General features: G+C 35.5%; 1 protein-coding gene across 5 annotated transcripts in view; it reads right to left on the reverse strand.

Moving 5' to 3' along the window:
• The window catches only part of Nek4 (NIMA related kinase 4), a 43,345-nt gene that overhangs the window by 4,804 nt on the left and 25,402 nt on the right, over positions 1 to 13,139 (reverse strand). For 4 of the 5 annotated variants that reach the window (XM_074043919.1, XM_074043920.1, XM_020175245.2 and 1 more), the window contains 2 exons: positions 11,528 to 11,733; positions 10,206 to 10,339 (listed from right to left, as the gene is read on the reverse strand). In XM_074043919.1, coding sequence (XP_073900020.1) covers positions 10,206 to 10,339; positions 11,528 to 11,733 — 340 coding nt within the window. Of the gene's footprint in view, positions 1 to 10,205; positions 10,340 to 11,527; positions 11,734 to 13,139 lie in introns of those variants that run through there. The other variant, XR_012436314.1, reaches the window with a different exon arrangement.

A 13,139-nucleotide genomic window follows, 5' to 3' on the forward strand; every position in this document is an offset into this window, starting at 1 on the left:
CCTGATCGTGAATATCTAGGATTAGAGACATGAGCCACCAGTGTCAGGCCAACCAAGAATCTTTTTTTTTTTTGATTTATGTAAAGGTTTAATTTTCTTTAACTTTTTAAGACCTAACTGTTCTTTTGCTGATCTAAATTATTAATCCAATCCCATATGCTGCTTAAAATTTCTATATTTCAAACAGTGTATTTAAATAGTGTATGATGCTTCTTGGTCTTTCTATGACTGACAGAGTGAGCTCCTTGGAAGATTTTTTTTTTTTCATTTTTCTTTTATTATTCATATGTGCATACAAGGCTTGGTTCATTTCTCCCCCCTGCCCCCACCCCCTCCCTTACCACCCACTCCGCCCCCTTCCTCTCCCCCCTCCCAATACCCAGCAGAAACTATTTTGCCCTTATTTCTAATTTTGTTGTAGAGAGAGTATAAGCAATAATAGGAAGGAACAAGGGTTTTTGCTGGTTGAGATAAGGATAGCTATACAGGGCATTGACTCACATTGATTTCCTGTGCGTGGGTGTTACCTTCTAGGTTAATTTTTTTTTTTGATCTAACCTTTTCTCTAGTACCTGTTCCCCTTTTCCTATTGGCCTCAGTTGCTTTAAGGTATCTGCTTTAGTTTCTCTGCATTAAGGGCAACAAATGCTAGCTAGTTTTTTAGGGGGGAGAAATGAACCAAGCCTTGTATGCACATATGAATAATAAAAGAAAAATGAAAAAAAAAAAAAAAAAGAAATGTTTTAGCCAAACATCAAGTAGAAAAAGGCTACAAAATTGTTAGACTACTTATAAGAAAATTCCAAGGACCTACACACAACCTCATTGGAGCTATTAGATGGGATAAAACAAAAAACTTCCTAATAGATTACAAATGAAGTACTGATACGTAGAAATATAAAACTAGAACATCTCAAAGGACAGAAATGTAGCAGCTTTAAGTTTTCTCCAGAGGGAGCCACAAACAACCTTTCTAGATCCAATTCAGATGAGAGTAATTTATCTGAAAAACAGAGCATCCACTGTCATGTACCATCCAGAAGGAGAATCCAGCATGGCTCCCTTTTTTTTTCCTACTGATTCTTCTATGACTTTGCCTGTCCTGGAAACAGGCAGAATTGAAAATACAGTAAACCCACATTCATAGATTTACTACATGCAGTTTTGATCAAGCAAGGTCAAATAATAATAATAATATCAAAAGAAATTTCAGAAACAAAAAAATTTTTTGGTGGTACAGGGTTTGAACTCAGGGCCTTATACTTGCTAGACAAGTGCTCTTCCAGTTGAGCTGCCCCCTACACCCTAGCCCTTTTTGCTTTACCTGTTTTTCAAATAGGGGCTCACATTTATTCCCAGGCCAGCCTGGACTGCAATCCTCCTATTTATGCTTCCTGCATAGCTGTGTTGACAGGGATTGAGATGGAGTCTCATGAACTTTTTGCCTGGGCTAGCCTCAAACTGAGATCCACCCAATCCCCACACCCCTCCCTAGAAGCTGGGATTACAGGTCTGAGCCACTGCATCCAGCCTCAAAAAATTTTAACTTCCCGCACATGCATTACACAGCTTAGATATGTCGAAGGCCAGAAGGCAATGAGCTAATATAGTCAAAGTGGTGAAAGAAAAAATGCTGTCAAACTGGGCATGGTGATGTAAACCTATAATCCCGTGACTCTAGAGGCAGAAGCAAGAGGATCTTCAGTTTAAGGCCAAAATAAAATACAAACAAGGCTGAAGGTATGGCTCAAGTAGTAGAGGGATTACCTAGCACACACAAGGCCCTAAATTCAATCCCTAGTACTAAAAAAAAAAAACAACAACTATCAATCAAAAATCCTATGTGGCAAAAATGCTTTTCAAAAGTGAGAGACAAAACATTCCCAGATGAACAAAAACTGAGGGAATTTATCATCACTAGATCTGTCTCATAAGACACATTAAAGGGAATCCTTCAGGTTGACATGAAGGACACTAGAGCTGGGCGCCCATGGCTCACACCTATAATCCTAGCTAATCAGGAGGCAGAGATCAGGAGGATCATAGTTTGACGTGAAGCCAACCCAGGCAAATAGTTCGTGGGACCCTATCTCGAAAATACCCAGCACAAAACAGGGCTACCAGATTGGTTCAAGTGGTAGAGCTCCTGCCTAGCAAGCCTGAGGCCCTGAGTTCAAGCCCCAATACTGCAAAATTTAGCCAGTCACCTGAAGCTTTATGGAGCTCTCCAAAACAATCAAACTCAGTGAAGCAGAGAATAAGATGATGGTTACCAGAGGCTGTGGGATGCAGAAGTGCTAATCAAAAGGTACAAACTCTTGTAGCTAGTACACAGACCAGGGGAGTGTTTTTTAAGATACGCTGCACAGTATGATGGCTATAGTCAGTAAGAATGTAGATTTCAAAACTGCCAAGAGTAAATTTCAAATGTTCTCATCACGAAAAATTATATTTGAGGTGATGGATATATTAGTTAGCTTCACTTAATCATTCATACATATATATGTGTGTGTGTGTGTGTATCATATATTATACCCCATAAATATGTACAATTATAGTATGTCAACTAACAATAAAAAAATAAAATTTAAAAAAGAAAAATCTCTGGTAAGGGTAAATATATGAGTAAAAAGTAGCTTATGATTCCACTTTTTGTTTTCTACATGATTTAAGAGACTAACATATTTTTAAAAATTAGTCTAAAAAATTAGTCTAAAAGCTATTGTAACTTTGGTTTGTAAGTTCGAAATTTTGTTTTCTACATAAAAGACTAATGCATTTAAAAAAACAATTATTGCTGATGGACAGAGCTGTTAAAGGAACAAAGTTTTTATATGTTGTTGAATAGAGCTGGTATAAATTCAAATTAGAATGTTATAATTTTATGATTGTAAATCAAAGGGAATCAAAATGGCACACTATAAAAAAAAATGAACTGAATACAAAAAAGACAGTAATGTATGAAAAAAGGGAAATAAAGCTATAATATAGGCCCACAGAAAGCAAATGATAAAATGGCAGACCTTCCATATCAATTATTACCTTAAATGTAAATGAACTGAATTCTCCAATCAAGACAGACATTGGCAGAATTAGTTTTTTTTAAAAAGCAGGATCCAACTGTATGCTAACTTTTACAAAAGACTCTAGATCCAGAGGCACAACAGTTCAAAAGTGAAAGGACTAAAAATGACGTTCCACACAAATAGTAACCAAAAGAGAGAACAGATGGCTATACTCAGAGCAGACAAGAGAGACTTTAACTCACACAAGGTTTCAAAAGATAAGGTTAATATAATATAAGGTTCAATATAACCAGAAGAGGCCTGACAGAGTAACTCAAGTATGTCTGCCTAGCAAGTATGAGGCCCAGAGTTCAAATCCCAGAACCATAAAAAAATTGTGAAAATACAAAATACAGCCAAATATAAACTAGAAGATTGAGTTATTAGATCCTTGTGTACCTAACAATAAACCATCAAAAATACACAAAGCAAAAACTGACAGACTTGACACTTGCCTATCAAATGTAAGACCCTGAGTTTGATTCTCAGCACTTGTCCTTTCCCCCAAAACCTGCCAGAATGGAAGGGGAAATTCTACAGTAATAAGAGACTTCAATATCCTGCTCTCAGTAATTAAAAGAACAACCAGGAAAAAGATAATTAAAGAAACAGAGGAATTACTATACTTTGGATCTTGGATGTCCTCCAAAGGTCCATGTGTTGAAGACTTGGTCCCAGCCCCTGGCACTACTGAGAGGTGGTAGAACCTTTAAGAGGTGGGACTTAGTGTTAGGAAGTTAGGCCATTGGGAATGTGCCCTTGAACAGAGTGTTGTAACCCTGATCCCTCATCTTCTCTCTTTGTTTCTTGGCTGCCACAAAATGAATAGCTTCCTCTGTCACATGCTCCCACCATGATGTACTCCCTCAGTACAGGCCCTAAAATAACAGGCCTGTTAAAGTTTCAGTAAAAGTAAAAGTTTCAGATCACACTGAAATGTCTGAAACTGTGAGCCAAAATAAACCTTTCTGCTGGGTGTGTGGCTCACACCTGTAATCCTAGCTACTCAGAAGGCAGAGATCAGGAGGTTTGAGGCTAGCATGGGCAAAAAAAAAAGCAAGAGCCTAACTTAAAAATATCCAACACAGAAAGGGGCTGGCAGAATAGCTCAAATAGTAGTACACTTGCCTAGCAAGCATAAGGCCCTGAGTTCAAACTCTAGTACCATCAAAAAAGAAAATTAAATAAATAAATCTTTCCTCCTTTTAAATTGGCTATTTCAGGTATTTTGTCTCACACAAAGCTAATCATCACAGGAATTAAACAATATAGCAAACAAACTAACAGGTGTACATATCTGTTGTGTTCAACAACATAATTATCTACACATTCTTCTCAAGTACACATGATACACTCTCCATGATAGATCATGTTAGGACACAAAATATTTTAAAAGATAGATATCACATAAAGTATCTTCTCCAACAATTGAATGAAGTTAGAAACCAATAACAAGAAAACTGGAACATTCACAAGATTGTGGAAATTAAACTACTCACTCTTAAACAATCAAAGAGGAAGTCACAAGCAAAATTACAAAGTACTTAGAGACAAATGAAGTGAAAACAAGATACCAAACCTTCTGGGATTCAGCAAAAGGGGGTGAGATTTATAGCTGTAAATTCCTACTTAAAAAGAACAATACTTTAGCACAGAAAGATAAAGAGAGAAAGAGGGAGAGAGACAGATAGATACAGAGAGACAGAGACAGAGAAGAAAGAGAGAAGGGAAAGAGAAGGGAGGAAGGGAGGATCTCAAACAATCCAATTTTACAAATTAAGGAATTAGAAAAATAAGAAGTAAATCCAAAGCAAAAGTAAATAAATTATTAAACCTGACATAAAATGGAAAAATATAAAAACAAAGAAAATCAGTAAGGCTTAAAAGTGGTTCTTTGAAAAGATTAAATTGACTAACTTTCAACAGATTTAAAGATTAAGAGAGAAGACTCAAATTACAAAAATCAGAACTAAAAATGGGGACATTACTATCAACTCCATAGAAATAAAAAGATTATGAGAAAACTATGAATAATTGTATGCCAACAAATTGCATAACCTAAATGAAATGGACAAATTCCTAGAAGCAAAAAACCTACCAAGAAACTAGGGAACAGTAGCACATGGCTCAAAGTGGTACATTTTTAATTATGTATATTATGCATATACTGATTGCTGATCCTATAACATATGGAAATATAATATGTTTGACATTAACAAAACAAATGATGTAAGTGAAAACAAAGGTGTAAGTAGGCAAAGGAAATGACTCTGATGGTAAGTTGAATCCACAGAAATAAATGAAGAAGAAATCCAGAAATGATAAATAAGAAAGTTACAATAACAAAAGCTGCAGATAGCTCTCAACTTCTTTAAGATAGATACAATTATATAAAGTAATAGTTATAACAATGTAATGAGTTTATGACATTTACAGGTGGAGTATGTATAACAATAATATCACACTAAAAGGGAAAAGAAAATAGTAATAACATTTCTATATCTCAATGGAATTCAGTTAGTATAAATTTGAAACCGATTCTGGTAAATTAAGATATATACAATAAGCCTTAGAGCAACCACTAAGTAAATAATAGAAAAATATATAGTGGAACAAACCATGAAATTAATTAACATGCTATATTAGAAAACATTCACTTACTGTAAATACAAAAACAAAAAACAAGGCACACACAAAAAAAGGGTAAAATGTGTTTGGTGTAGTGGTATATGCCTATAGATCTTAATACTCAGGAGACTGAGGCAGAAAGATCATGAGTTCCAGGCTAGCCTGGGCCACATAGCAAGCTCCTATCTGAAATAAATAAATAAATAAACAAATATTTTAAAAAATTTTTAAGTGGCAGACATATATTCAGCTGTATCAATAATAACATAAAGTACAAATGGTTTAAACAATCTGATCAAAAGCCAATGACTGTATATGGGTGGGTATGTGGCAAGTGGTAGAGTGTCTGCCTAGCAAGAACAAGGCCTTGAGTTCAAATTCAAGTACCATTGAAAAAAAAAAAGCAATAATTATTAGGATAAGAAAATAAGATCCAACTATATATACTGTCTACAAGAGACATTAGATTCAAATAGACTGAAAATAAAAGAATGGAAAAGGATATATCACAAACTGCAACTACAAGAGAGCTGGGATGGTTATACTGATATCAGACAAAACAGATTTTCAAACAAAAATTATTACTAGAGATAAAGAAGAACACTTTATAATGAAAAAGGGTCATCCATCAGAAATATATAGCAATCATACACATATATGCACCTAATCACAGTACCAAAATCCATGAAGTAAAATCTGAAATGAGGGAGAAATTAGCATTTCAACACTAATAGCTGGAAACATCTACATCCCACTTCTAACAATGAGCAAAACAACTAGGCAGAAAATCAACAAGGAAACAGAAGATCTGAACCACACTAGAAGTAAACTAGAACCAAGATGCATCTACAAAACATTTTATTCAATGACAGTAGAATATACATTCTTCCAAGTGCACATGGAATATACACCAGATTAGACCACATGTGAAGCCATAAAACAAAGTCTGTAAACTTGAAAGAACAGAACATGTTTTGGTTCAAGTGGTAGAGCACAAGGCCTTGAGTTTAAACCCCAGTACAGAAAGGAGGGAGGGAAGGAAGGGAGTAAGGGAGGGGGTGAGGGAGGAGGGAAGAATGTTTTCCAACCTCAGTGGAATGTAATTAGAAACCAGTAACAGAAAGAAATTGGGGAAACTTACAACTATGTGGAATTAACCCACATATCCCTAAATAACAAATCTTATAGAAATAAAAATATATTATAAAGGAAACAATTATATGCCAATTAAATAACTTAGATGAAGTGGACAAATTCCTAGAATCAATACAAACCGACTCTAGAAGAAACAGATAATCTGAACATAGAAAGTAAAGACATGAGTCATTATACATGCCTGTAATCCCAGCACTTGGGAGGGTGAGGCAGGAGGATCATGACTTTGAGGCCAGCCTGATCTACATATAGAGATCCTGTCTATAAGAAAGAGGAAGTGGAGGAGGAAGAATAGGAACTGAAATTGAAATTGTCAAGAAAACTACTCATATACATAAGCCCAGGCCCAGATGCCATCACAGTGAATTCTATCAAACATTTAAAGAATTAATATCAATTCTTCACTAACTCTTCCAAAAATTAGAAGACGAGGAAACAGTCTCAAATTCATTCCATGAGGCCACAATTGGTTTGATAACAAAACCAGAAAAAAATATCCCAAGCAAAGAAAACTAAAAAGTTGGACACAGTGGCCCAAACCTATAATCCTAGCTAATTGAGAAGCAGAGATTGGGAAGGTGGCAACTCAAGGCAGGCCTGGACACAAAGTTCATTTCGACCAATGACTGAGTGGAGTGTTGCACACCTATCACCCCGTCTATGTGGGGATCACAAATAGGAGGATTGAGATCCTGGCCAGCCCAGGGAATAAAGTGAGATCCTATGTCAAAAATAACCAAAGCAAAAAGGGCTGGAGTATGGCTCAAGTGGTAGTGTGCCTGCCTAGCAAGTGCAAGGTCCTGAGTTAAACTCCTAGAACTGCAAAACAAGCAAAAAAAAAAAAAAAACCTGAAGACCAATATTTCATATGAATATTTCAAAATCCTCAACAGAATACTACAAACCTGAGTACACTAACACATAGTAAGTATACATCATGAACAAGTAAGATTTATCTCAGAAATGCAAAACTGACTTCCAAAAATCAATTAATGTAACATATATCAATACAATAAAAACATAAACCCCATAATCATATAATTAGAAATAAACTATTTGACAAACATGATTAAAAATAAGAGTCAAGACAATTAGAATGTAGCTTAGCTTAACTTGGTGAGAGTACTTGCTTAGCATACACAAGACACTGGGCTCGAGTCCCAGCACCACCACCAAAAAAAAAAAAAAAAGGGAGAGAAGAAGGAAAAAAAGTCAGCAAACCAGGACTAGATAGGAACTTCTTTAACCTGATAAAGGGCATCTATGAAAACCCCACAGCGAACATCACAATTAATACTGAAAGACTGGATGTTTTCCCTCTGAGGTCGAAACAAATAAGACAAAGATGTGCATTTTCAACACTTCTGTTCAGCATCAGACTGGAGGTTCTAGCCAAGGCAATTAGGCAAGAAAAAGAAGTAAAGAACATTCAGACTGGAACGTAAAACTAACTCTATTCTCGGGTGACATGAGCTTAGAAAATCCTAAGTGAGCCATTAAAAGGCTATTAAACCCAATACATGATTGCAAGATACAAGATCAACATCTCTAAAACTCAAATGTGTTTTATGCATTTGCAATGAACAATTCAAAATGAATACAAGAAAATCCAAGTTATAGCAGCATCAAAAAGACTAAAAAGTATTTAGGAATAAATTTAACAAAAGAAGTGCAAAACTTTCTTAGAAAATTATGAAGCATTGTTCATGGATTAGAAAACTTAATATTCCTAACATGACAATACTCCACCAACTGATATACAGATTCAACAAAATCCTAATCAGAATCCCTGCTGACTTCTCTGTAGAAACTCATAAGCAAATTCTAAAACTCACAGAGAATTGCATACAACCCTGAATAGCAAAAATGATCTTGAAAAACAACAAAATTGAAAGACTCACTCATCCTGATTTCAAAACTTACTCCAAACCAACAGTAAAGAAGACAACGTGGTACTGGCTTAAGGTCAGATATATAGAGTAATAGAACAGAGTCCAGAAATAAATCCATGTGACTATAGTGAACTGATTTTTGATATGATTAAAGAACAGTCTTTAACAAGTGGTAGTAGAACAATAGGACAGCCACGTACATAAGAATGAAGTTGGAACTATACTTCATGTCATTAAAAAATAACAAAAGTCAACTTGAAATGTGTCAAAAAATCTAAATGTAAAGGCTAAAACTATAAAACACTTAGAGGATTCTTACCAAAACGAAAGCAGCAAAATAAAAATAGTTTATTGTACCTCACTAAAATTACCAATTTTTGTACTTCAAAGAACACTATTTAAAAAGTGAAAAGACTTTCTCCCATTTCCATAGATTTGGAGAAGATATTTGCAAATCATGTACCTTGTAAAGAGTCTTATATCCAGAAGAGATAAAAAACTTCTACTTGGGGCAGAATGGCTCAAGTAGTAGAGCACCTGCTTAGCAAGCATGATGCCTTGAGTTCAAGTCCCAGTACCCTCTGCCACAAAACAGTCTTATAATTCAATAATTAAAAGATAAATAGTTTAAAATAGGCAAAGGACTTGAATAGATATTTTTCCAAAGAAAATATGCAAATGGCTAGGAATATATGAAAAGTTGTACAACATCATTAGTCATCAGGAAAATGCAAATCGAATCTACAGTGAATACCATTTTACACTCACTAGAATGGCTATAATCAAATAACTAATAAGTGTTGTCAAGGATGTGAAGAAATTGTATCCTCTTTTCTTACACTGCTAGTAGGAATGAAAAATGGTACAGCCATTTTGGAAACATTCTGGAAATCCCTCAAACATTTAAATATAGAGTTACTATACAACCCACCAATTTCACTCCTAGGAAATTAAAATCACACAAAAATTTCCACAAGCATGTTCAAAAAGTGGATACAACCCAAATGTCCACCAGAAAAATAAACAAATTCATACAATAAAATATTATTTGGCCACATAAAGGAATAAATTATTGATATATGCTACAACAGGGATGAATCTTGAAAACATTACACTAAGTGAAATAAGCAAGACACAAAAGACAACATTTTTTTTATGACTCCATTTACATGAGTTTTCCAGAATAGGCAAATTTATATAGAGAGAAATGTTTGTGGTTGCTTAGGGCTGGGAATTTAGGAGACAAGGGGAATGATTACTAATGGGTACAGGGTTTCTTTGAGGGTAATGGAAATGTCCAAGCATTGATTGTGGTGAGGATTGTGTAACTATGAATATGTTAAAAACCATTGAAATGTACACTTTAAATGGGAAAATTGTACGGTATGTGAAATATATTTTGAAAAGTTACTAAAAAAATTCTATCACATAAGTAGCATGACAACAGCTAATGAGACATACTTACCTCTCTCTGCAATTCATCTTCCTCTTCCAAAAGATCATACACTTGCTCTAAAAGCTGAATGCCCAGTCCCCGGATGACATCAGCTCTCAGGACCTCAACTATTCTCCTGATCTTTTCAGAACCTGGCATGATAGCTAAAAAAGCAGTAACAAAAACAGGGAAAAAAATAAACATTTTCACCACTACAGCAAGAACACAATGTTTTTGTTGTTGTTTTAGCAGGACTAGAGTTTGAACTCAGAGTTTCCCACTTGCTAGACAGGTGCTCTACCGCTTGAGCCACACCTCCAGCCCTTTTCTGCTCTGGTTATTTTAGAGACAGGGACTTGCTTTTTGCCTGGGCTGGTCTCGAACTGCCATCCCCTCAATCTCAGCCTCGCAAGTAGCTAGGATTACATGCATGAGCCATCAGCACTAAGCAACACAAAGTTTTTGTTAAAAAAAAAAAAACAAAACTTGTTAAAAGAATATGATTTAATGTCTTTTAAGACAGACATATAGACATATATGTGTACATGTATATATACGTACATATATACACATGCACATATACATACATAAAAACATATGTATGTATATATGTGTAACAGGGTCTCATTATGTAGCTCAGCTAGCTTGGAACTCTTTACACAGCCCAGGCTAGTTTCAGACTCAAAAACTACCTGCCTCAGCCTCTCAAGTGCTGGTGTTATTGGCAGGCACCACCTTACCTGGCTACTAACCTAATATTTTAATGAGTACACATAGGAACTTAAGCTTCGTGTCTCACTACTATCTCCTAAGTCTAAAAAAAAAAAAAAAAATCACAGCTGTCTAACTTGAGGAAAATTCACACAAAAAAGGCCAAACACTTTATACAATGCTATAAAAAAGTTATTAGGCATTATTCTTTTCCTTTTTTTGAGACAGTGTCTTGCTATGTGGCTGAGGCTGGCCTGGAACTTGCTACGTAGCCCAGGTTGGCCTCAAACTCACAATTCTCCTGCCTCAGCCTCTCCATGCTAGTATTACAGTACACCACCATGCCTGGCCATTACTGAGTTATTTACATGTTTTTTGTGATTTTGAGGATCAGACTCAGGGCTTTCACATGATAAACAATTACTTTACCAACAAGCTACATCCCAGCACTATTTACATTTACTTTTAAAAGTCAATCTTCATGAAATTTTTGGAATATATCTATTGCATAAAATAAGACATGTCTTTTATGGATATAAAAAACCAAAACGATTTGTAGATATTAGCTCTTTGGCTTAACATATCTTTTCCAATAAACGTATCTTTTCCAGTTTGCTATAAAAAAAGAACAAATTGATCACCTGAGGGCTGCTCTTTAAACTGGAGTTCCTCTGCCTCCTCAGCAACTTTTCCATGAAGTACCAGTGTGTCCCGGTACTTCCGATGAAGTTTGAATTCTGACACTGGATTTTGTACTGGGAGGTCTTCACAACTGTCTTTAGAATCCAGTTTAAGGGTCTGAGTCATCAACTGTACCAAGTCACTCATTTCACTTGTATGACTTTTCCTGAAAAAAAATTCCCCTTGTTATTCATTTGGCTTCATGAAAAATTTTTATTAAAAGTTATATATACAAAATGACCTTTAGGGAGTTCTGCCCATGTAAGAGATTAAGACTGACCCTTCCACAAATAATTATAATCTCTTGGCAAAATGCAAAAATCAACTATGTAAAGACACTTATTAGCTTAAGGGCAGGCCACAGGCAGCTCAAGTACAAGAGGAAACTCACAGTCTTTCTGGCTTGCAAAATCAAGGAACAGAGTTCAAGACAATCACTGCCAATAGAAAATGAGAGAGAAATGCTGGAAAGGACAGAACCTAAAAGAAGCATCTTGATTCTGTATACAAATTCTGTCCAACCATTTCTCAGTAACTTGACTATACCCAAAGATAAATCTCAAGAATATTTAAAGAAACATAAAAATACCAGCCCACAATGATATGAAATTCACAGGGGGTCTTGGCATCCAGTCAAAAATTGGATGCCAGCATGATAAAAGCGAGAGCACACAAGGGAGGGGTGAGGATAGGTAAGACACATAAAAAATTAGCTAGCATTTGTTGCCCTTAACGCAGAGAAACTAAAGCAGATACATTAAAAGCAACTGAGGCCAATAGGAAAAGGGGACCAGGAACTAGAGAAAAGGTGAGATCAAAAAGAATTAACCTAGAAGGTAACACACACGCACAGGAAATCAATGTGAGTCAATGCCCTGTATAGCTATCCTTATCTCAACCAGCAAAAACCCTGTTCCTTCCTATTATTGCTTATACTCTCTCTACAACAAAATTAGAAATAAGGGCAAAATATTTCTGCTGGGTATTGAGGGGGTGGGGGAGAGAGGGAGGGGGCGGAGTGGGTAGTAAGGGAGGGGGTGGGGGCAGGGGGGAGAAATGACCCAAGCCTTGTATGCACATACGAATAATAAAAGAAAAAAAATTGGATGCCAGACATGCAAAGAAGTAAAAAAAAAAAATCTCCTACTTGGAAAGAGCATAAAACAACCAGCTAATAGAAATAGACCCCAAAGTGACACAAGTGATAGAATTAGTAGATGAGGACACTAAAGTAGTTATTATAAATATACTCCATAAGACCAAGGTAGAAGAAAACATGAACATATGGAGAGAGGCATGCAAGACATAAAGCAGACCTAAATCAAATTTGGAGAGATGAAAAATGTGCTAAATATATGGGAGATGGTTAATAGATTAAACACTGCAGAAAAAAGATTAGTGAACTCAAAGATACAACAAATAGAATCTATGAAAAATGAAACAAAAATAAAGTAAAAAAATGAACAGAGAATTGGTGAGGTTCTGAACAATGGTAAACAGTCTAATGTATATGTGAATACAATCCCATCTCTTTGGATGAGAGAAAGTCCAAAAAAAAATCTGTGAAGAAAT

The sequence above is a fragment of the Castor canadensis genome, chromosome 10 (genome assembly GCF_047511655.1).
Source record: "Castor canadensis chromosome 10, mCasCan1.hap1v2, whole genome shotgun sequence".
NCBI classification, from domain to species: Eukaryota; Metazoa; Chordata; class Mammalia; order Rodentia; family Castoridae; genus Castor; species Castor canadensis.